This window comes from Carassius auratus, chromosome 4 (genome assembly GCF_003368295.1).
Source record: "Carassius auratus strain Wakin chromosome 4, ASM336829v1, whole genome shotgun sequence".
Lineage (NCBI taxonomy): Eukaryota > Metazoa > Chordata > Actinopteri > Cypriniformes > Cyprinidae > Carassius > Carassius auratus.
In genome coordinates, this window is record NC_039246.1 from 6,899,527 (window position 1) to 6,926,246 (window position 26,720).

Below are 26,720 nucleotides of genomic sequence, written 5' to 3' on the forward strand. Positions count from 1 at the left end.
AGTCTGGTGACGTAGCTCTGCGCGCATTTCTCAAAACAAAGTATGCTGATTTTGGACGTGCATCCTCGGTAGTTCAGACTTTGTGCATGTGACTCAGGAGTGTGATGTCCGCGACGATGCAAATCCGGTAAATCTGCAAACAGCAGCGTACTTGATAACATCAGTCATCTCGTCTCAGCTACTGCAGTTTTCCTCACTATATATTTACAATAAAACAAAATATGATATCAAATACCACTGCCTTCTTTCGTTTTCATTTGAGCATAATAACAGCTGCAGAAATGTGCTTAGTTCAGGGATATGTGTATATATACAGCCATTACAATGAAAAAAAATAATATATAAATATATTAAATATAAAAAAATATATTTTCATTTGAACATATAGATAAATTGAATACAGACCAAAGATAACCTGTTAGATTTACCCAAACGAATGATATATTATGTTTAACCACATTAGAAGTTCTAGCCGAGGAGAGGCTGCTCTCGGCAGATACATGAGGACTGAGCTCCACGCGATCGTCTCCGAGATGGGTGAAACACATTTTTAAATAGGCGCTGTCTTTATAAATAAACCACAGATTTGAGTTTTAAACAACTACATTCTCGCCTGAAGTACTTTTAAAATTACATTTCATGACACAATGACAGTAATATTTTGAAAATGATCCGAATAAATGGTGGTTGAACTCAACCAATGCTGTGTGAACTCAACCAATCAGCATGTTTAGCGCCCAAGTTCCGCCCCCGAAAGTTTCGTAACTTTGAAAAAGTACTACCTGGCCAGCAGGGACTTTCTGAGGGGCATTTTTTTACCCGGAACTTTATTTAGTTCCTGGTTCCTGCGGTGGAAACACACCGAGTACCAGCCCAAAGTCCCTAGTTTCTGGGTAAAGTTCCTGCGGTGGAAACGCGGCATATATCATGATGGTCAGAGCGTGAATGAGCTTTGGTTGAGATTCACTGGCCTTACATGACCAAAAGCTGACAAATATGTTTAACAGTGTAGGGTTGCCAAGATTTGTTGCAGATTTGTTTTTGTAAACATAAATTAGCATAGAGCGTACCAGCATACCAGGAAGTTTTAGAGCACTTCATGATTCCTGCTGCTGACCAAATTTATGGAGATGTGGATTTAATTTTCTAACAGGACTTGGCACCTGTGCCAAAGCTACCAGTACCTGGTTTCAGGACCATGGTATCCCTGTTCTTAACTGTCCAGAAAACTCACCTGACCTTAACCCCATAGAAAATATATGGGGTATTGTGAAGAGGAAGATGCGATATGCCAGACCCAAGAATGCAGAAGAGCTGAAGGCCACTATCAGAGCAACCTGGGCTCTCATTAAACCTGAGCAGTGCCACAGACTGATCCACTCCATGCCACACGTATTGCTGCAGTAATTCAGGGAAAAGGAGCCCCAACTAAGTATTGAGTGCTGTACATGCTCAAACTTTTCATTTTCATACTTTTTAGTACGATATCTAAAAATCCTTTCTTTTTATTGGTTTTAAATAATATTCTAATTTTCTGAGATACTGAATTTGGGATTTTCCTTAGTTTCAGTTATAATCATCAAAATTATAATAAACATTTGAAATATATCAGTCTGTGTGTAATGAATTAATATAATATACAAAGTTTCACTTTTTGAATGGAATTAGTGAAATAAATCAACTTTTTGATGATATTCTAATTATATGACCAGCACCTGTAAGAGTTACTGGATAAACTATGTTAAAGATCAAGAACAAGATCATTTTTCAGAATAGATGTAGATTCCTTTGAAGCTGATAGTTTTGCTGTAGGTTGACATAGCTTGCACAGTACTGTGATGTCCTTAGTCTTACATTTCCATGAGAGAAATTCCCTACGCACAAGGCTTTCTGTTTTCCTGTCATTTTTGCATCATGACTAGCATGTCTGCACTCTGCAGGTTGCTAATTGAACAGACTGTGTGTGTGTGTGTGTGTGTGTGTGTGTGTTTTTAAACAGTCAGAGAATCAACAAATTGCCTCTGGTTAAGAATTCCCAAACAGGTTACAATAGTAGTAAATACAATAAATGACATTTAAATTCAAAGTAATCACTAGATAATAATCTAAACTACTTTCTGGATATAACTGTGAATTGACTTATCATCTATATAAAATGTACCTACAATGGAATAGTTACTTTTGTATTTTAAATGTATAGTTTATTCTATTACTTCCCAATCCTGCACTCCTACATCACATGCCACATTGCATGCATCCACACACCACAAAGTGTACACACCTTCATTACTTGAATGAAAGTAACTTGACTTATGTGAATTAATTGCTCCCCTTCTTGGACTGATGATCATCCAGCTGCACTGAGCAGGCAGCTTAAGCGACAGGTTGGATAAGATGTCAACATAGTCATTAACTTCAGCTTTACATTTACGTATGCATCCAGTTGTTTGGATGTCTCCTGTTTGTGTGTGTGTGTGTGTGTGTGTTGTGTATGCTTGATATTTGATAAGAAATCCTCTTCATCAGAAGTGCTTAAGGGAACAAAGACTCTAGATTTGCCATTATTTGTTAATCATCTTTTCATCGTTACTAAGTTGTATGCATGTATACACTATCAAAGTAAAATTAAAAAGATTAAATAAGGAAATATTGGTCCATTTAGAAAAGTTCTCTTAGCAAATTTGATGACACCTTCATCACTGGTCCAGGATTTTAAAACCTTGGATGAATAATGACTGCAGCAATTGGCTCAGTATTAGACATTATGTACCCAAACTAGGAGGGCATCAATTACCCAGATAGCACACATACGTCTGTATAACAAAGTTCATAGGTCAGGAAAGAAGGAGGCGGAACTGGAGAACATTTAAATAACAACAACAAACAAAAAATTAAAGTAAAGCATTTTAAGCAAGTAAAGCACACAAAACACAAAATAAAGTTCTGGCCTGGTCCTCTCTCGTCTTTTACTGTCGTCGTTCCTTTTTTTATCCTCCTGGAGGTCCTCTGTGGGACTCAAGAACGGTGAGTGGCACAGGTGTGGTGCATTATCATTAACTCGACTGGCCTCGCTCTATTCCCATGGCTCTCAGCCCCGTCCCTCTCGTCACATAACCCAATCGCCCCTCGCAGGCTGGGGGTACACATGAAACTGTGCTCTACTCTGGTTACGCTAATGTTAGCCAAACTGTTCATAAGGGAAATCATTTAAATAATTAAACACATCCATGTGCCCATCGATTTATATCACTTTATCATTTATTCATTTAGCAGATAAGGAGAAACAGACTACTTTCTCGGATTAACTGGGTCCAAAACAGACTGGGATTTGCCATTCAGCAACAGTAATATGAAATTTCTGACTTGGGGACATCATTCCTTATAATACTTATAGCTCATGAAACATAAGACAAACATCAATTGGAGCACTGAGCAGCATAGAGCGCCCTCTCGCGGCTGTAGATGGTAATGTTTTCTCTTGGTTCATGTCAAATTAATTTTGGTGAATAAGTCGCACCTGACTATAAGTCGCAGGACCAGCCAAATTATGAATAAAAGTGCAACTTATAGTCCGGAAAATACGGTATGTGTTATATTATCCTAAAGAAATGGTGGTTTACTTTGCATCGAAGCATTAAAAGTGATAGCCTATATTAGTGAGCTAGGCTATATGGATTTATATGCAAAATGTCAATATTCTCACATATTAGTCCTAGATATAGTCCAATTTCTGTACACTGATTAAAAAATTGTTGCGTGTTTTATAAGACTGAAGACACACGGCTGATGCCATAACTACACACCTCCACAGTATCCTTCTGGAGTGGGGTCTTCAGGACAGAGTTTTTTGTGTAACTACAGACAACAGAGCAAATGTAGTTTCAGCAGTAAAAAAATGAACATGAGACATCTGCCATGCTTTACACACACTCTAAATCTTATTGTAAAAGACAGTCTTGCTGCAGTCACTGAACTTGATGACTTGAGATCCAAAGTGATGAGAGTGGTAGGATTTTTAAGATCCAGTTGCACAGCAAAGGAGAAGCTTGACAACTTGAAAAAAGGTCTGAAAAGGCCCCGTCTGCGCCTTCTCCAAGAAGTGGAGCTAGGTGGAATTCCACCTGTTTAATGCTAGAGAGGTTTTTTAACTTCCGGGAACCCCTCTCTGCACCCCTCTCGGGCACCTGTTCTTCCGCACATCACTGCACCTGACGGAGTCAACATTCAACTCCTCCAAGCGGTTCAAAGCCTCTCCCAAACCGTAAAAAATCTGGAATCAAGGATGGCAATATTCAAACAGTCAGCTGCTAGTTCCAATGGCCCGGATCCGGCTGTCACCTTCGCTGTAACTCCTCAATTCCGTCCTCCTGCCTGTGGATCAAGCGATCCCTCGAGCATCGCTTCTACTTCTTCAGCCCTGCCAACTTCTCACCAACCGGCTCAGACTCCATTCCAAGATGTCCCTGCTCCAACCGAAACCCCATTATTTAACCTTTCTACAGCAACCCCCGGCCAGCTATTCGGTAGGCGCTTCGTTTCTCCAGCCGCTGCTACGGTATCTCCCCATATCAGAACAAACATCATTCAAGGTAAGGATTTAAACCTTGCTTCACTTCTGCTTCCCTCGCCTGCTGCTGACAGGAAGGTGGTCGACTGTGGTGACGTGGCAGTCTTGCTTAAAACTTCCGATCCGAGGTTACAAAGGAATCTTACATTCGCAGAGTTTGTCATCGCTTTTAGCGTATTCAGAGACATTCTGTGCCAAGCTTTCCCAGATCGAAGGGAAGAACTGGATTTACATTTAGCCATGATGGCAGACTTTAATCAACGTTACGGGGGCACATTATTCTACGAATATCATAAATCATTCTCCGCTAAATCCGCTTCCTTTATTTCACTGTTTAACACCGGACTGGACTGGTCCGTGACGGACACCGAACTGCTCGTTCATCATTTCGGCGGCGCTAAAACGCTGGCTTGTAGTATCTGTAGCGCTCACGGACACTCGGTACCTTTCTGCCCAAAGCTTTTGCCAGCCAAGTGCCGCACGCTGTCCAAGGTGCTGAAAATGTAAGGCTTCCACATAACAGCAAGATACGCTTGAACACAGAACAAAAAGGCGCTATTATTTGCCATAACTTCAATGAATCTGTCTGTTCCTTTTCTCAATGTAAATATGAACACATTTGCAGCTTCTGCAAGGATCCGCACCCGAAATCTGTCTGTCCACGCCGATACAAACCTCCAATCCGAGGAAAAGCCCCATTTCGCAGAAAATTCTGAAAAGCCACCCCTCTACCCCCATTAATGTTTCCATTCTTTCTAACTACCTCTCTTCTCATCCCGATCCAAATTTTGTCGATTATCTAATCACTGGTCTGTCTCAAGGGTTTCGGGTGGGCATCCTTTCTAATCTCACAACCTCCTTTATAGCTAAAAATCTGCAATCAGCTATTACTGAACCGGATGTGGTTTCTAATCTGTTAGAGAAAGAGGTAAATAAAGGTTTCTTCATTGACCCCTTTGATTCCCCTCCTTTTTCGCCTTTTCGCATCAATTCCATCGGCGTCGCAACACAGAAATACTACGGTAAAAAACGTCTTATTTTTGATATGTCTTCTCCTCATTCCACTTACACAGCGAGCGTGAATGAATGCATACCTTTAGCACCTTTTTCTTTACACTACACCTTGGTTGATAATGCCATTCATTTAATCAAGGTAGCCGGTCAAGGTGCTTGGTTAGCGAAAGCTGATATCACAGATGCTTTTAAAACTATGCCAATCCATCCCTCTGACTGGCCACTTTTTGGCGTTAAATGGAATTCTAAATTCTATTTTGCCGTTAGGCTTACATTTGGGTGTAGAAGTAGCCCTCACATTTTTAATAGCCTCTCCGAAGCGATGTGCTGGATTTTGCTGAAAATATCTGCAAGCTCCCTTTCGTTTTACATCTGCTCGACGATTTTCTGTTGATTGATTATCCATCTTCTCAATCCGTCGTTTTGGACATTCTAAGAAATATTTTTAGCGACGTCGGCATTCCCCTTTCCGCTGAGAAAACTCTGGGACCCTCTACTTCATTAGAATTTCTGGGGATTACCCTAGATTCAGTGCTACAGCAAGCTTCTCTTCCCCCCAAAAAACTTGCAAGAATTAGGTCATTTTTCCCTCCCTACATTCCATATCAAAACGCGATTTGCTTTGCTTTGCTAAATTTCGCTATGAGAATCATTCCTTAAGGCAGGGCTTTCATCTCACGATTGTTAACTCTCGAACATTCCGTGGAAAAACTAAGCGATCAGATCCAACTAGACGAAGGCTGTTTATCTGACATTAAATTCTGGAATCTGGCAATCTCAAAATTTCTTCTATTCGCAGACTCCTCGCCGGCATCCAATTCTACACTAAATTTTATAATCCCAATTTTCAAAGCCTTTTTTCTGATTATTCCATTCGATTACTTCTCAAAGGGCTAGCTAAATCTTCCATAAAAAGATAAACGTCTGCCTATTACCCTGCCTATATTACATAAATTAATTACTTCCATTCGCTATGGACATCTCTCTGTGTACCTCAATTTTCTTCTCGAAGCAGTTTTTTTATCTGCCTTCTATGGGTTTATGCGTCCAAGGGAATTCACTTCTGAAACCAATCAATTTGATCCTGCTCGCGGTATTTCCTTTTCTGATATACGATTCGGACCTAAATTCTTCACTCTCTTCCTCAAGCACTCAAAAACCGATGTGCAAGATTCTGGTGTCACCTTAACAATTTCTAAAATCAATAATAAATTCTGTCCCTTCTCTGCCATGGTGAAATATCTTAAAATCCGACCTAGAACTTCAAAAAACGCACCACTTTTTATTTTACCTAACGGAGCACCCCTTTCTAAGGCCTGTTTTAGATCTCCCTTAACTACTGTTCTCAAAAGCTGCAGTCTATCCCCCTCTCTCTATACTGGCCATTCATTCAGAATTGGTGCAGCTACCTCAGCAGCTGAACGAGGGATCTCTACATCAGCTATTAAGATCATGGGCAGATGGTCTTCCTCAGCATTCGCATCATACATCAGACCTGATTCCAAAACCATTCTTGAAGCTCAGCAAGCTCTCCTGTAACTAATCAGGTAAATTCATGCAATTACTGGTGATGGTGTTACTATATCTGTATGGTCTATTAAGGCTGTATATGTCATGGCTATTTTGTACGGTCTTTCGAGGCCTGTCCGTGTCTGGCTATCATGGCTATTTCTGTTTGGTCTATCAAGGCCTGTCCGTGTCTGCCTATTGTGGCTGTCTGTGTCTGGCCTATCGTGGCTATTTCTGTATGGTCTATCGAGGCTTGTCCGTGTCTGGCTATCATGGCTATTTTTCTGTACGGTCTATCAAGGCCTGTCCTGTGTCTGCCTATTATGGCTATTTCTGTACGGCCTATTGAGGCCTGTCTGCGTCTGCCTATCGTGGCTGTCTGCGTCTGGCCTATCGTGGCTATTTTTGTACGGTCTACTGAGGCCTGTCTGCGTCTGCCTATCGTGGCTAATCATGGTCTATCGAGGCCTGTCTTGCGTCTGCCTATCGTGGCTGTCTGCGTCTGGCCTATCGTGGCTATTTCTGTATGGTCTATCGAGGCCTATCCGTGTCTGGCTATCATGGCTATTTCTGTACGGTCTATTGAGGCCTGTCCGTGTCTGCCTATCGTGGCTGTCTGCATCTGGCCTATTGTGGCTATCTCTGTTGGTATATCGAGGCCTGTCCGTGTCTGGCTATCATGGCTATTTTCTGTATGGTCTATCGAGGCCTATCTGTGTCTGGCCATCATGGCTATTCTGTCGGTCTATTGAGGCCTGTCTGCGTCTGCCTATTGTGGCTGTCTGCGTCTGGCCTATCGTGGCTATTTATGTATGGTCTATCGAGGCCTGTCCGTGTCTGGCTATCATGGCTATTTTTCTGTACGGTCTATCGAGGCTGTCTGTGTATGCCATTCATGGCTATTCTGTACGGTCTATCGAGGCCTGTCTGCATCTGCCTATCGTGGCTGTCTGCGTCTGGCCTATTGTGGCTATTTCTGTTATAACTGTCCCAGCTATTTTAAACCAGGCCTGATACAGAAGAATGAGGGGGAATCAATCTTGCATTCTATCCTATTGGATTCTGTGTTCAGGGTATACGTATATCAACGAAAATAAAAAACAAGAAAGGCAAATCTTTTCTCAGCATATATTGAATTTTTATATGAACACTGCACCCTAAACACCAAACAAACAAACAAACTCAAACACAAAATAAATCACATAAAAAGAATGGTGTGAGTGAATAAGTGTGAAATGTCCCATAAAGATATTGATGAATAATTTAGTTGATCAAGTGAGCAGTCTTAAGAATGAACAGTCTTATCTGCAAATGGTGGGTATTGATGGATGGAAGTATTTGTTCTTCTGTTTGTAGTCCGGGAGTCTTGGAATACAATCCTTGGGCAGTTGCTTTGTCCTAAGCACCCCAGCAAATTCTCATTCCAGCACTCGAAGCAATGTTAGTTCCATGTAAAAGATCCTAGCTGAGCAGCAAACAAAAGTTTCTCAAGCCAGGTTTGTTTAAGAGAACAGCCATTAACCATATGGTTACTCAAACTGAAGCTACCTCTTACTCTTCTACTTCCTCTTTTATACACAAGGTATAGACGCTACTGGTGTCACCTAGTGGATGGGATGAACATAGCACTCTCCATGAGGACAAGTAAATGATGTGACAGACAGTGACTGTTACACTGTTGGTCTATTGAGGCCTGTCTGTGTCTGCCTATCGTGGCTGTCTACGTGTGGCCTATCGTGGCTATTTATGTCTGGTCTATCGGGGCCTGTCCGTGTCTGTCTATCGTGGCTGTCTGCGTCTGGCCTATCGTGGCTATTTATGTACGGTCTATTGGGCCTGTCTGTGTCTGCCTATCGTGGCTGTCTGCGTCTGGCCTATCGTGGCTATTTATGTTCGGCCAATTGGGGCCTGTCCGCGTTTACCTAGCGTGGCTGTCTGTGTCTGGCCTATCGTGGCTATTTATGTTCGGCCTATCGGGGCCCGTCCGTGTCTGCCTATCGAGGCCTGTCTGTGTCTGCCCATCGTGGCTATTTCTGTTGGTCTATCGAGGCCTGTCTGTGTCTGGCCTATTGCGGCTATTCTGTAAAAAAAAAAAAAAGAGGTTTAATCTAACGTCATCATGCTGATCATGCTAACTCTCTTTTTATTTCTTCCAGGAGCCTTAGGATTCACAACTGGTGGGTTTACTTCATCTATCTTTGGGGGGGAAGGCTGGCCCCCTCTGGAGGTCTCATAATCCACCTACTTTTGGGGGTCGGCTGCGCCCCTGCCTTCGTCTTCAGGCAGGAAATGCAGATCCGCTACCCTCGGATTACGAACCTTGGACGGGGCCTTCCGCCAAAGAAATTTATAAATGTGCTTGCTGAGCTGTCAGTAAATGTATGCTTCGTACATTTTATCTCCCGAGTCTTTCTGGTAGAAAAGGAAGCTTTAGCCTAAGTTCTGCCAGGAAGACTCAATCACTTCGTCACCAATTACCTTCATCATTATCCAATCACTTCCTTATACTCCTGTATAAAAGATCGTACTTACACATGTTTGAGTTCGCAGATGCCGACGCGACAACCTCCACCCTCCCCACCACCACCAGGATGGTCCTGTCCTTACCTTCCAGGGGGGTTGGCTGCGCCCCTGCCTTCGTCTTCAGGCAGGAAATGCAGATCCGCTACCCTCGGGTTACGAACCTTGGACGGGGCCTTCCGCCAAAGAAATTTATAAATGTTCTTGCTGAGCTGTCAATAAATGTATGCTTCGTACATTTTATCTCCCGAGTCTTTCTGGTAGAACTGCAATGGCTGATGAGATTGAGGTAACCATGCTTGTATCGTAATGTCTAGATAGGCTTTGTTTGTGGGACTTGTTTACAATAAAACCTTTATTTAACCTTAATTTTAAACAAAGTTTGCTTTATTAACTGTTTCTGTATAGGTCCTGAGACCATTCCTGGAGGTGACAGAGGAAATGTCTGCTGAAAGCCACGGCACATCCTCTAAGTTAATTGTCTTGGTGCGCAACTTGCAGAAGCTGACTAGAAGTATGGCAAACACTTATGCTCCAGAGTCTGTTGGTCAGAAGCTAGCTTGTGCTTTAAACGACTATGAATCAAGTAGGTCTGTATACACTGTTAAATGTTTCTGTAAATTTACACCCAAATTTCAACATGATTAACTTGTTATTTTTAATAACTGCGCCTTTCTCTTAATTTTAGGAAATATATGTTGAATAACACCTCACTTTTGTTATTTAACACCTCATTGTTAAATAACACCTAATTTTTGTTATTAAACTGCAAATTGAAAATTCAAGCAAAGATGTCGGATAGAGTAAGATGGTCTGGTATGTTTGGAGATAAATGCCAGTATGCAATTTAATGAGTATTTTTTTACAAAAAGTTATTATTTATCAGTGAAGTTAGCATGTTCATTTAATTTTTTAGGTTGCTAAAAAAGTCTCATTCTATCAATAGTCGACGGTGCAATCCATTACTAACAAGCTAAAGGATAAATAAACCTGATTTCTCTACTGCAAATGTTATCAAGAATAATCTTGCATAGCCTATTCCACAGACAGAAATAAGAAAGTTTGCGGTGTTTTCTGTGCATGCCCAAATTTGTGTTTGTTATCGTGGGTGTAATGGCCTTTTATTACTCTATTAATTAATACCCTACACTCCGGATTTTACGCGAGACGGCCTATACATTTAATTGAGAAACTGCACTCCCAATGTGTGTGCGTGTGTCCCCTGTTCTTTCTGAACACGGTTTAAATATCTGTATGACACGCAGCACGCTGACAGGCGCAGCTTTATTTGGTGCCATTATCTGAAATAACATGTACATACAGTATTTTTTTTATTTTATTTTTTTTTGCTTTTTGGGAAGGAGCGTAGAAGAAGGCATTTGAACCTGCACCGAACACGGAGATCCATGTCGGAAGATCGCGGTGGTCACATCGACCAAAATCACAATAATCCGGTGAGATTAAAGAGTTTCTTGAAAGTCATGCATAGTTTTAACATCTATCAGTGATGTTGATGTATACTTAACGCCACGGACTTACACCACATGAAATGAAGTAACTTAATGTGCCAAGGTGATTCAAGCTAGCAAAATTTAGATAGTTGGTCCATTAATTTTAGAAACAATGCACATATTATAATGTCCATTTATGTATACAATCCAAATCTATAAACAATAGGCTAACATTAGGCCTATAACGTTTAAGTATCATTCCCGTGGTCAAGTTTGTGTGGCTTTCTTGCCATGGGCACGTCTGGTTAAACTAGATTCATACTGAAAATCACATGGCTAACATAAATATATTTACTAGCTGGTTAGCTGATAGCTGGTTATGATTCTACTGTATAGTGCTGGGCAGTATACCGGTTCATTCCGGAAACCGGTGTATTTTTCTTTACGATATTCATTTTTAATATATCGCCATACCGATGTATTCAGAATGAACGTTATGCTGTGCTGCAGCCACGCGACAGTTTCACACGGACCCTTTACAATGTTGCACTTCTAAGCAGTGACTGCGAGGCGTGGTGACGGTAAACATAGTAGTGCGCTGGTCCTACGTTATAACGCCTGTTTCACACATAGTCCATCTGCAGTGCGTATGCGTTGCGTTTATTTTTAACGCACCCATGATAATGGATTCCAGCGTTCATACTGCACAAGGGTTGCGGTCTGTCACTGTGTTCAAGGAGCAGTGCGTCTGCAGCAGTGCAGTGATCGTTTACGTACCGAGTCTATTTTTGCTGTGCTGTAGGCACTGAATTAAAGTGAAAGCGCATTGTTCGTGGGAAAAATGAACATGGGTTGACACGTAAATGCAGTCATTTCACAATAAATGATCAGTCTGGCTGATGTAAGTGGATCTAGTGTTCCTCATGGAGACAGTGATTCACAGTGTGGTGCGGAGACTGATGCTGCTGACAATGCAGACTATTTCGAGTTTAGCCCAGAAAATATTGAAGATTCACTTTTTTTGAGGAATCTTGCTCTGTTTTATCTTAAGCTACAGGCAAAGTTACTGCTTCCGGCCTCCAGCATTCAGACAATCATTGAAGATATGCAGTCAAATCATGATCTCAGCCAGTCTCAGTTATTTTCTAGATTGGATGAGAAGTTACGTCAGATGAGGATTTCAGATGATTCAATTAGGGCTCTAATTGATGATCTGAGAGCAGACGTTCTTTTCCGAACTCACAATACACAAACATTAAAAACAGATCTACAGAGAAAGACTGTTTTCAAGAGTCAATTTAATTATGTCGAACCTGTTCCATTATGCCTGGGACAAAATGAAGCCGGCAAGGACAGCTTTGCCCATTATTTCCCAATAGACCAAACACTCAATGCTCTTTTCAGAGTCAGTCTGTATTTGAGCAGTAAAAATAGGTTCATGCCCATACAGAAACAGACAATGTTTTTCAGGATGTGTGGGATGGGGAGAATGTAACAGACAACACACTTAAAAAAAGATGGGTTGTTAGGCTTGATCTTATATCATATAAGATATCATATCTTATATCTTTCTCTGGCAGACCTTTTACCGTACAATAGGTCAAACACTGATCAAATGCAATTAGTTCTTCTATCCAAAGAGAAAGACTTCAAACATTTTGGCCAGGATTTAGTCTTGGGTCGCTTGGTTAAAGATCTGAAAGAACTTGAGAAAAGTGGTTTAGTGTTACCAGATGGACAAGTCTGTAAAGAAATACTGCATGCTATTTGCGGAGACAATTTGGGGTCACATAACATTGGCGGATTCCTTGAGAATTTCAGCACAAGTATCCATTTCTGCAGATATTGTGAAATGGAGAGAGAGAAATTCCATGCAGATCCACTCAGTAGGGTCGCTACTCGCACACTACATCATACAGAGAACATGTGCAGAGAATTGAAGGGGGGTTAGCCCATAGTGGAGGTATCAAATTTGACTCCTTGTTGAATGAGTTGAATTAAATCGAAGAAATAATCAGTTTAAATATCTCAGCAATGATGCTACTGACAAACCATGTGAGGTTAACCCAGAAAGTGACAAACTCAGTGGCCATGCTGTACAAAACGGGTGCCTGCTCAGGTTATTACCACTACTGATTGGAGAGAAAATTCAGTCTCAGAGTGATAACAAAGTTTGGCAACTTGTCATACAACTGCAAGAAAAGGTCTCTCTCATTTGTGCTCCAGCCATTTCAGCTGGACAGATAGCGTATCTGAGGGTCCTCATTGATGAGTATTTGTGTTTCAGGAGCCAGGCTTTCCCAAATCACAAACTGAAGCCTAAGCACCATTATGTTTCTCACTACCCTGTGCTCATAATGTGTTTTGGTCCACTAACTAGGTTATGGACATAATGATTTGAAAGCAAGCACACTTACTTTAAGCAGTGCTCCAGAAAAAGCTCCACAACTTTTAAAACCTCTGCTTAACTCTTTCAGAGAGGCATCCGCTTTTCCAGGCTTATCTGCAGGCTGGTAGTCTCTTTGCACCTGTTGTTGTAGCAGAAAAGGCAACTGAGTTTTTTCTTGAGGACTTCAATGACTACATCAGGGAATCTGTTTCAAACTATGATTTTGGCCCTCACAATACACTGATTGCCAATGAAGCAACTGTCAAAGGCACAAAATACAAGAAAAACATGCTTGTGTCAATAGATGAGAACTCTGAGGGACTTGTCATTGGAAATATTGTCGTTATACTGATACAGAATCATTCACCAGTATATTTTCTCAATGAAAAGAAGCCATTACATTTAAAAAATCTTACTAACTTAAGTGAATTTGAACAGAACATGCAAAAACTTATCCAGGGGAAAATGTTATTCAACTTCTGAAATGTTCTACCTTTTATATGTGAATGAGTTTGTTTTGCTAATTTTAAGTATTTTCTCTTATACAATGCATGTGCAGGTGTACCACTTTCTTTTAGAATAGATCACATCTGTTCTGGGACAGGCAGTTGTCCCTAATGTACAGCTGCGGTGTTGTCAAATCCTGAACACTTTCAGGCAAAACATTTAAAGTATGCCATATATTTTTAGGATAATGGCATCCATAAACATTTTACAAACCACAAATGCATTTTACACGTTTGTTCATGTTGGCTGTAAGTTAAAATGTATTAACTTGCTCTTGTCTTTCTAGAAAAATATTGAATTCCTTGCTTTTGTTTGAGTTCCAGACAAAGGAAGAGATGCCATTGGCATTGCCCTAAGTGTCAGCACATCTTGTGTCGTGCCCCTGATTTTAAATGGTTTGTGTAATGTAATTAGTTACATTTTATTCATTTTGATTATCCATGTTAAGATTAACTCCCCTCATCATTTAGTATTGTTTGCAGATTTTGCAGTTACAGATAAAGTTACCAACAGGCCATATAGTATGTACTTTTGATTCTGGTATTTATCAATATTTAATATTTATTTGTCTTGGTCTAAATATTGTCTTTACATATTTATATATTTTCCCTCAGAAGGGCCATCTGAAAACCCAAAGGCAAGGCAGCATGTCAGGCAGGACCAACCACGTGTCACTTGTATTGATGATAGAAATGGGATTCTTGTCACCCCAAAAGATGCCTATGGACCTAGAGTCCCTATACATGTAAAAAAGCAAATTGTCTGAGGGTATATTGCATGTGAGTCACCTCTCTGTCATGATTTTATGAGGATTGGAGTAGAAAGAGGCAATCATCAGATGTGGTTACAGCCCTCCTGTTTTGATTGCAGATGGAAACTGGAAAAGTGCTTTTGATTTACCAGGTAAAACACAGTGTATTGTGTTAATTTTGTGTTGTTGTGAATCCAGAAAATGACTAGTCTTTATTTGCTTGGTTGTATATTAGTACATCTGTTTAGGCGACCCAACTTGGACAATATCAGCCAAGAAGACACTCAAGTTAATGTGAGGACAAGATGGGAGACAATTGAGCAGAAAATGATTTCTTCTGGGTTCTGTGATGGTAAGGGCTGTTTTGGGGGTGGAGTAGGGGTACCCATAGCTAAAATCTTAAATCCATAAATGGACGTTTATTTTCCTTTTTTGCATTTTAGAAAACTAATTTGCCAATCCTTATGCATGTCACTTGACATTCACTTCCTTTACTCCATGGCTGGGTAATTGCTCTAGGATAAGTGATATTGTTCCAAAGACTGAAGTGTTCAAGGGTCTGTCTCAGAAAGATTGTGCATTCACCTCAAGCTGTGGCTTGGAGATGGATGAAGATACAATTACAAGTGCTGGAGTCCAAAACCGTATGTACATTACTTTATTCTGCTAATGATGTTTTATTTTACCATTTCTTTTGTTATATACCGTGTCTTTTATATTTAGGCAAAGAGAGATTTGCTGAAAGCCTGCAATGCCCTTGGAGTTTCACATGTAGGTAGTACCACTGACTTAATAACCAAGCTCTTGTTATTTTTGGTATCTGAGAACAGACTTTTTTTTCTCACATGTTCTTAATATGATTTATTCTCCACTGAATTAAGTGATCTGGAGAGCACTGTAATTTTTCTTCTACATGTGCAGTATATGATTCAGAGCGTGTTCGCTCTCTTCCGTATATAAATAAAATAAAACATTTGTCTACACATGAAATTTGAAAGCAAACAGACATACAATTATGACAATATATTTTCTCTATGTACTTTGTGTACAGCTCATGGTATTTTATATAGCAATAAAGGATGTTTATGATATTAAGTAGCATGGCTTTATTAAACAAAAAGAGTGCATTTATGCTTATTATAGAATCAAGATAAACTGTAGATCACAATCGGGAATTAATACCAGCATTTGATGATGGCTTAAAATGGGGTTTAAGCAAATGCATTAATATATAAATTATCAAATGTGGCTTGATGCTAATTGTATTTATTTGAATCTATTTTAAGATTTTTTCTTGTAATCATATAGATAGTTTTTGTTTCTGGTGTAGAACCAAACTTTATTTAGCTATATTAATTTAATGCTGTATATTGAGCAGTGGAAAAAGTTAAATTCATACATGAGATATATCTGAGGAAAAATGCATTGTTGGTCAGCAGCACATCTCTTGCAGGCATGAATTAGCATAAGGAAAACAGTTGTTTCGTGCTCAGTGTGGAAGCAAGTTTGTCTGCAATTCGCTTCACGCTCATTGTGGAATGGAATTTACTCTTCATCTGTTGCCCCTCTCATGTGTGAGGTTCCTCAGGGTTCAATCCTGGGAAGGGTTTTGTTCTCCCTTTATATGTTCCTTCTAGGATAAATTTTGGAAAAAGGAAATGCTAATTGAAACGCAAAGATAATTTATCCATTCAAATCTCTCAGTATGCTTTTTTTGACTCAGGTTAAGTGTTGATTAGCTAACAATTTTCTCCAACCGAATGAGAACAAGTCAGAGTTTATTTAATTGGTGGATTAATGTCACTGACTGCCTGGGGTTACTTCCTGGAAAAAATGTATCTAGAGTGAAACGTAATTTTTGACTGAGCTCAAATGTGTTAAATGCTGTAGTTAAAAATAGTTTTTCCATGTATATCTATATCAAAGTTGGTCTATCCCTTCTTTTGAGGATTTGAGACCTGTAGCAGGTGTCAAATTTGGAATGATTTTCTCAGTTTATACATTTGTTATCTACCATATTTTCCGGACTATAAGTCGCACTTTTTGTTCATAGTTTGGCTGGTCCTGCGACTTATAGTCAGGTGCAACTTGTTTATCAAAATTAATTTGACATGAACCGAGAGAAATGAACCAAGAGAAAACATTCCCGTCTACAGCCGCAAGAGGGCGCTGTAATGAAAACACTGAGAGCCCTCTCGCAGCTGTAATGTTTTCTCTTGGCTCTTGGTTCTAAATAAATGCGACTTATAGTCCGGTGCGACTTATAAATGTTTTTTTCCTCTTCATGACGTATTTTTGGACTGATGCGACTTATACTTCGGTGCGACTTATAGACTGAAGAATACGGTATGTTCTATTGTGAATAAAATGTTGTCTTATGTGATTTGAATTTTTTTTTTATTTTTCATTTAAAAACATAACAGGCACAACATTTCTGGAATTTCGGTTTGTAGTTCACATGTTTACAAATTTTGGAAAAGGAGGGTCAATCAAATAACAGCACATTTAAATGTATTGGTAACATCTGAAGCAATAAACTCCTAAAGTAAATCTTCATGTGTTCATTAAGGGTTGCTTTACGTCTGAAATGCTTTCCACATGGTTGACATGTGTAGGGTCTCTCTCCAGTGTGAATTCTCATATGGGAATGAAGGGATACTTCATGTCTGAAGCTCTTTCCACACTAAGAGCATGTGAGAAGCTCCTCTCAGGTGTGAATTCTCATATGGGAATGAAGGGCGATTTTATGTCTGAAGCTCTTTCCACACTTAGAACATGTGTGAAGCTCCTCTCTGCTGTGAATTCTCATATGGGAATGAAGGGCTATTTTATGTCCGAAGCTCTTTTCACATTGTGGGCAGGCAAAATTCCTCTCTCCATCGTGAAGATTCATGTGGTTTATAAAGTTCCCTCTTTGAACGAAACTCTTACCACAATGTTGACAGTTGTAAGGTCTCTCTCCAGTGTGAATTCTCTTGTGGTTTTCAAGGTTTTGTTTTAGACTGAAACTCTTTCCACATTGATTACAGATGAAAGGTTTTTCTCCTGTGTGAATTCTCGTGTGGTTTTCAAGGTTTTGTTTTAGAGTGAAACTTTTTCCACATTGTTGACAGGTGTACGGTTTCTCTCCTGTGTGAGTTCTCATGTGGTTTGCAAGGTTTTGTTTTAGAGTGAAACTCTTTCCACATTGTTGACAGGTGTAAGGTTTCTCTCCTGTGTGAGTTCTCATGTGTACGTTAAGGTTTTGTTTTTGACTGAAACTCTTCCCACATTGTTGACAAGTGAAACGTCTCTCTGCCGTGTGAACTCTCATGTGGATGCGAAGGTTTTGTTTTTTATTGAAACTCTTTCCACATTCGGGGCAGGTGCAAAATTCACAAGATTTCTTCTGGGCTCTTTTACGTGTGGAAGTATTTGTGGATTTTTTTCCAGTTTTATAATCATGATGTTCCTCATAATTTTCCTCTTGTATTTCATTCAGTTCTTGCCTCTCCTCTTTCAGTGGCATCCGGTCTACAGGGAAAAAACAAATACATGTTAACCCCACACTTTAAAAGCTAACTATAACACTGTTTAAAAATGTCCTAAAAATGGTACTACACTGTAAAAAACATAAAATGTATTATAGTAAATGTTTGCTATTTCCTTGTGCTGCAATATAGTTTGAATAGGGTTGCAGTTTCGGGTTAAGTGAAAGTGACGTGACATTCAGCCAAGTATGGTGAACCAAACTCAAAATTTGTGCTCTGCATTTAACCCATTCGAAGTGCACACACACAGAGCAGTGAACACACACACACACACACACACTGTGAACACACACCGGGAGCAGTGGGCAGCCATTTATGCTGCGGCACCCGGGGAGCAGTTGGGGGTTCGATGCCTTGCTCAAGGATACCTAAGTCGTGGTATTGAAGGTGGAGAGAGAACTGTACATGCAGTCCCCCCACCCACCCACATTTCCTGCTGGCCTGAGACTCGAACTCACAACCTTTTGATTGCAAGTCCGACTCTCTAACCATTAGGCCACGACTTCCCCTTCCCCTTTATATATCTAGCATCAGCGTCAGTTCTGGCAGGTGTTTTTGTTTATTTATTTATGCCACTCCAGCATCTAAGGCTATTATTTGTGGTGAGAACCAGTCAATCTACACCTAAATTAATCCATATGCAAGTCTTCTATCTTCACACATGTCCGGGGACAATTTAGATACTCCAATTAGCCTAACATGCATGTCTTTGAACTGTGGGAGGAAACCCGGAGCACCTGGCGTAAACCCACACAGACACAGGGAGAACATGCAAAGTCCACAAAGAAAGGCATCCTGTCCCAGCTCGGGCTTGAACCTGGGACCTTCTTGATGTGAGGCAACAGTGCTTTCATGCCCTTTCATGCTCTCAGATTTTTAAGGAACATGCTTACTAAGGCTAGCCATCTTGCTTAGATTTTAATCATTTTCAGTGCAACACTTGTGCTTTGTGATCATACTGATAATGTGCCTTACTTATCAGGTTGTTATTGGTAGCACACTTGTTCCTAAGCTATCTGGTTGTTGCCGATTACACTTTTCAGGTTTGGCAATATACTCAATAGGTTATTTGGTTATGGGTAATGTGCTTGTGGCTATGGCTTACGCAGGTTTTTGGCAACATTCTTGTTCATTCTGTGTGTAAGGTCTACATGCTTGCTGCTTAAAGTTGTCTTGTCTAGGTCCTTCAGGAGTAGGTCATGTTTGTGCCATGAGGGATGCAACTACAAACCTGATTCCAAAAAAGTTGGTACACTGTTCAAATTGTGAATAAAAACAGAATGCAATGATGTGGAAGTTTCAAATGTCAATATTTTATTCAGAATACAGCATAGATGACATATCAAATGTTTAACCTGAGAAAATGTATCATTTTAAGGGAAAAATAAGTTGATTTTAATTTTCATGGCATCAACACATCTCAAAAAAGTTGGGACACGGCCATGTTTACCACTGTGTGGCATCCCCTCTTCTTTTTATAACAGTCTGCAAATGTCTGGGGACTGAGGAGACAAGTTGCTCAAGTTTAGGAATAGGAATGTTGTCCCATTCTTGTCTAATACAGGCTTCTAGCTGCTCAACTGTCTTAGGTCTTCTTTGTCATATCTTCCTCTTTATGATGTGCCAAATGTTTTCTACCTTTCAGCAGGTTTTGATGGTGCCTTTCCAGATGTGTAAGCTGCCCATGCCACACAAACTCATGCAACCCAATACCATCAGAGATGCAGGTTTCTGAACTGAGCACTGATAACAACTTGGGTTGTCCTTGTCCTCTTTAGTCCGGATGACATGGTGTGCAAGTTTTTCAAAAAAAACTTCAATTTTTGATTCGTCTGACCACAGAACAGTTTTCCACTTTGCCACAGTCTATTTTAAATGAATCTTGACCCAGAGAAAACGCCTGCGATTCTGGATCATGTTAAATATGGCTTCTTTTTTGACATATAGAGTTTTAGCCGGCCCATGTTGTGATTTCCATTTAAGTAGCATTCCTGTATATGTTATGCAGTGCCGTCTAAGGGCCCCAAATATCACGGGCATCCAGTATGATTTTCAGGCGTTGAACCTTACGTACAGAGATTGTTCCAGATTATCTGAATCTTTGGATGATATTATGCACTGTAGATGGTAAGAACTTCAAACTCTTTGCAATTTTTCTCTGAGAAACTCCTTTCTGATATTGCTCCAAAAAATTTTGCCGCAGCATTGGGGGAATTGGTGATCCTCTGCCCATCTTGACTTCTGATAGACACTGCCACTCTGAGAGGATCATTTTATACACAATCATGTTGCCAATTTACCTAATAAATTGCAAATTGGTCCTCCAGCTGTTCCTTATATTAAAGTTAACCTGGCCCAACACTTTTGGAATGTGTATATCTCATGAAATCCAAAATGAAAATGTCTCACTTTAAACATTTTATATATCTATATTCTATTGTGAATAAAATATAAGTTTATGAGATTTGTAAATTATTCCATTTGTTTTTTACTCCATCCGAATGTGTACAGTGTCCAAACTTTTTTGGAATCGGGTTTGTACTCCATTCATATGAAACCAAGACATTCCCTTTCAGTCAGCGAACGTCAACATTATGGCGATACTGAGGTATTGGAGTTCCTATGGACAGCAATGAACTGCTTGGATTGACATTAATGCTTGTCCAGGACAAGGGGATGTTTTGGACGGGCAAGTGAAAGAGAAATGGACTTTCCTGATCAGACAAGTAGCCTAACTCGAAAAAGTCAATGCCAAAAACAATAATAACTACCTTTATAAGTGATATAACCTTTGCTATAGGGGTGTGCGATATATTTAGGTTGCGATAATTTAGTAATTGTTGTTTCAATGAATATATTGCAAGAATCAAAACACACCTACAGAGTGCATGCATACATTACGTAAAGAAATCTAGTTTAGACTAGCTAATGTGCAAGTACATTCTTTCACTGCATGGTTTAGTATTAAAATGCATGGAGAATGATTAGAAAATTCAAGATATGGAGGCAGAAAATTTATTTATATACTTTCATATAGTTCTGTATAGTATATACTCCAGAAATCATGATTACAAATGTGATTTTATAACAGTTCAATAAAAAGACTTACGTTCAGACACCATAGTGCCTACCATTTTTGCTCTTTTTCACCAACAAAAATAACTCCAAACAAACACAGCCCTGTTTCACATCTCTGAGCAACATGACCGTGCTTTTTGTTCCTGAATGATTCAACTGTTTCAATTATTTGGTTTAATCGCAATGACTCGCTTATTAACAGTGACCTGATGCCACCTACTTGTACTATCAAGAGCAAGTGACTTTTATATATTCAGACGTAAATGAAAAGATTGTTATGATATTTGGAGACGCTGTTGAGCCAGTGCACCTGTGCTGAGGGAAGCTCAGGGAATAAAAAAGCTGGTAATAGGAGGACTCCTTGGTGGTGAATAAGTCTACCTAAGCATTCATTTTGTTGTCTGGAAACGTAAACGGTCAAATATATCAATGAAAACAGGTTCATTGAGAATTTAGCTGCATCAGAACACAGTATGTGGGCACAGAGAGGCAAACAAATGTAATAATAAATGAAATATAAACAGGCTTGTGTAAATAAATTGGTCAGTGCAAAGAAAGACAAGTAATGAGAACCTTGTATTTCTTTTTTCATGTGTCTAATAGACATGAACAAGTTCTTTGAAAAACATAATAATGTTTTATTTATATAGTGCCTTACCTGTGCTCAAGGACACTTTACAAAAGAAGAGATAATACGTGTAAGCATTGATGGAAAACAATAATTAAAGATACAGTTAAGGAAAATCATATGGACAGGGCAGCATACAGACAAAGAGTCAAGCATAGCAAAAATACCAATACAAAGCAGGACTTAAGAGACAAACATGCAAAGAAATATTTTATTAAACAAAGCATTCAGATATAACATTCAGAAAACAGAGTTTTGCACATGAGAGAATATGACAGTAAATCATGCAACCCGTTAATGAATCACTGTCTTCTTAAGTGAAATAGGAATATGTAAGAAAAATACAAATACCAATATTTTAATCATGTTCACTTTGAGTGGTTTCTGAAGTGGTGATGTCCCCTTGCATTATATGGACTAAAAATATTTGCTTGTGTTCATGTGAAGAAAGAAAGTCGTAAACATCTGAAATGACAGAGGTTCAGTAAATGGTTCATTTTTAGTTGAACTATCCCTTTGAAGTGCAAGATGTGATGGAGAGGCTAGAAATATATTCCAGACAGAATAAAAGAATGTATTGAATTAATGAGGAGAGTCATAGAATAGAAACATACAATGCCACTTTATTTGTGTTGTCTATTCAACGTCACTGTCTAAAAGGACAATTCATCTTTTAAATGTTTATTTGGGGCATTTTTTTTTTTTTTAGGAAATATTGATAAATAATTATTTGTGACTAATTAGATTAATTAATGAAAAAAGCATTTAACTCTTAAGATTTTAAAAATATTCACTGACAGTCCTAATTCCCACTTAATGATTCATATAATGACATATTGTAAATACAACTTATCCACCACCTGGTAAGAACATCACTAAACATGAATTACTATTAGTTTAGCATTTAATGTTTATTTAAACACTTTTTGATTTGTAACATTTAATAATAAAAAAATATTAATTTTATTTAAATTCTCATCACTGATTTTATTTGACATCAATTTTGTGCATTCAGCTAATATATTACATAGCTAATGGCTCTATCAAAACAGAACAAATAATGAATAAACATTTTTGGGCGGGAAAATTTTGCTACCTCAGTGTGCTTCCTCAGATTTGATGGTGAACTTTTGAAGCCAGACATTTGATGAAAGTCCTAATTGAAGTAGAAATGTGTGTGTTTGATGCATGAAATCAATGATCATTAGTTCTCACGTCAGGCACACACGTTTAAAGGTGCCATATGCAAAAATTGAGGTAAAAATATCCATAACATGACCTACACGCATCAAAAGAATGAGAAGAAATAAGGGTGATGATGTCATTTAAAAAATGTCAAGTTATAGTGCTGCAGAGATATCAACCTTAATTAGCATTAGCATTACTAGCCCCGGCCCGGCAGGTGTAGTAATACCAGTTTCGGCCATGGGAGGCGGTATGCGGGCAACATAACCACCACCAGGCAACCTGCAATACACGAATAACTCGCACGGTTTGTCGGCGTGCCTGAACCTGATGTCAATCATGTGGAAAGTACAGCCCACTAGTTCATTTAGGGAAGAGAGAGAAAGGATGGTTCAAGCCCTTGGCAAGAGACCACCACACGCTACAGTGAAACAACCACGTTCGGAATCACAAATCAAATCCGATAAGAAAAGGAGCTAAACCAGAGTAAACATCGGCACTGCTTTTAATCGCTGGAGACAACTGATGGACCATAAAGAAATAAGGTTCGACTTTTCTTTTGGACTGGTAAGTTAGATGCTGTTAGTATTTCGCTAGAAGTTTGTTTTATATGTTTGTGTATTTGTTTTCGGGAAGTTATAACATAGAAATGTATCGAAGGCTGTTCGAAAAACATGCTAATGTTAGCGATGGCTAACCGTAGCTGCATTTGATAATTAGCTAGCTATAACTTAACGAAACCCATTTTATTATATCATAACTAACCTTCTCTGTCTAGTCTGTTGGACTTTGCTTCGTGGTTTTTCTGTGTGTGAAAAAATTGATGTGTGGGGTGATTGCGTGTGTCTCACGGTGAATGCTTGAGAGTTGGCACATTAGCTCCCAAGCAGAATAAAGGACAGGTTGATTATTGCTGTTTAGCGTTTGTATTAATCTATGATATGTCCCTGTACGCAAACAGGGACACATCATAGATTAATACAAAATAAATACAAAATAAATTAAAAGTGATACATGGACCAAGGTGTCTGAGATTGTTCATTTTAAGTAAAGGATCCTAATATTTCGTCCACAACAATATTTAATGAGGTTAACTTATAACTCCTTGTGGTTAGAGCATCTGAGCGCTCACAAATCTTTCTGCAGCGTGTAGCAGTCGATTCTGTCTGTTCCCCTCGGGTTGCCAGGTCCGTGTAATAAACCCAACCAAATAGTTAATCAAACATTTTCCCAAAGTAGCCTAAATTCTGCGGATTTGGCAACATTCCTGCATGCAAATACCAAACACACCTGGATGTAAGGAAAGCAAAATGGGACAAATTTCTTGCTACACTGCAGCATAGTAAAATGATTCTCACACTCCCGTTTATGTTCTTTCTTTTTTTTATTATTCATCTTGCAGTTGTTCCGTTATTTTTGTCTTATGTTTTTACATTTCAAGTTGAAAAATCTCTCATCCTAAATTTATTTTCAAGTTTAAGATTTAGGACGGTATTTTGAACTATTTGACTTGCCGTACATCCAGTCACTTTTCTTGCTCACGCTAGTTCTGATCGTACGTATAGTAATTCGGTATGGTATCTGGTATGGAATGTGGAGTATGACTTGATTTTTTTTGCCAAACATTACAGATGGCACCTTTAAGCTTCTGTTAACCATATTAAATGTGCATAAGATAAAAAAAAAATCTAATGTATCTTTCAAGATAAAATTAAATTGTAAAGTAAAAAGTTTTTTTCTTAAGATAATAATCAAGTAAAAGTACAAGTAGTCCGTTTAAATTGTAGTTGAGTAAATTACAAATCCCCCAAAATAATACTTAAGTACAGTAATCAAGTAAAATTACTCAAGTATTTTACATCTCTGCTTAGCTGCGATGGTAAATATCCAATATTCATTGCGGAAGTGAGAAAGAAAATGAGGCAGATAAGAGAAGAAAAAAGAAAACCTTTTGCCCGAGACATGTTAGTTCTGAGTAAATGAGAGCTTCTTAAAGTTTGATAGTGACAGTCCAGTTCAAAAAATAATCCAAATAGCACTGCAGGAAAACATGTACCACAAACATACAAACAGTCCCGGTACGAAGCGGCAGCACAGCGTTCTCGATCTGCTGATCACTTATTGGCTAGAGAGAATCGTCATAACCTGCATCACTGAACCTGCTACACGAAACACCAGACCCGCTAAGTTTTAAATCAGCACAGCAAACAAACGAATGCTTCTGTTTAGAATGAGGACTCATTTTTCTGAGCTGAGCCATACCACGTACTGAATAAGCGCAACATGACTATGATTTCACAGATGAGCATATAGGTACATTTAGAACAGATAAAAACGTGTGATTAAGTTACGATTAATCACGAGTTATCTCGTGACAGTCATGTGATTAATTGCAGTACAGTATTTTAATCGATTGACAGGTCTAATCTAAATGCATCTGTACTGTATGTGTGAACATTTCTAAGGGAGAGAGAGCTCATTAATTATGACACTCAGAAATAATTAATTATTAAGACATTCGTCAGAAATAGATACTTTAATAAGGATCAAATGAGTGAGTTAAGCTTTGAGAATAAAAAACCAACCTGTTTGTTGCTCAGTATCTTCATGTTGTAGACTGAATACTTTTTCGATCCTTATGTCTTCACTTTCCTCTTTAATAAACGCCATCTTCATAATAGCGAGTCATATGGATCTCAGATGATTCACCGGGAGTTCTTCTCCGTTTCTGGACAATTTGCCCTGTTTAAGATGAGTATAATTAACAGAAGGAAAAAATAGGTAAACTAAATCTCTAGATGGGTCTCAGTCAGCTCCTTGTTAGGCAGCACGCTGGTAATCCAGTTCAGTGATAGTTGTAGCGTCTGCTGCATTTGCAATTGTTGGTAAAAGCTGTCATCATACATAGGGACAGGAATCTTAAGGAATTTAACAATCCTGGTCCTGATTCTATTAGCAATTTTTTTTTTTTTTTTCAATTTTTGCCAAATGCAGGAATCAATTTTAATAAGAAATGAAAATCCAACAATTTGGTTGAAAAACTAAATAATAATGTATATATAATTACGTATTGTTGCTAAGAACATTATACCTTAACTAATTCAGATCTCAAAAGTAGGTCATAACAGTCTTTCGATTCATAAAAAATGTTGGTTAATTTTTTTTTCTCGATTCCCAAAACGTAGGCTTACAAGTTTAAGTGTCGTCAGCAAGCGCTGTATCGAGCGGCGTTTGGTGAATCAGTTTGACTTTCAAAAAGCTCTGTTACTGCATTACTAACTGAACAAATCTGTCTTCATGATAAACTCATTCTCGATATCGGGAGCAAAATGAGATGCATCTTTTTGATGCGGTTTACAAGCACAAAATAACGATCACAAATGCTGCATAAAGCGTTATGATATTACACTCCAGAATATATAAACCGTTTTACGGTCCTTGTAAGAACTGTACAAATGTCTGAACTGTCAGCATCGATTTTAACACTTTTCAAAATAAAAACACACACCTCGCTTCAGCAGAATGCCAACAGATGCAGGAGAGCGGCGCAGAATTATGACGTCACATCGACACACCAAAATAATAGTCCAG

At 39.0% G+C, this 26,720-nt stretch overlaps 1 protein-coding gene across 1 annotated transcript; it reads right to left on the minus strand.

Annotated features, from left to right (window-relative positions):
- Window positions 1–17,088: 17,088 nt before the first annotated feature.
- On the minus strand, window positions 17,089–26,720 carry LOC113057643 (gastrula zinc finger protein XlCGF7.1-like). Its single transcript, XM_026225087.1, has 3 exons — window positions 26,638–26,720; window positions 25,715–25,871; window positions 17,089–18,221 (listed from the first exon to the last, which is right to left on the minus strand). Exons 2-3 carry the CDS (start codon window positions 25,803–25,805, stop codon window positions 17,416–17,418), a joined length of 897 nt encoding a protein of 298 aa, XP_026080872.1. The 5' UTR covers window positions 25,806–25,871; window positions 26,638–26,720; the 3' UTR covers window positions 17,089–17,415.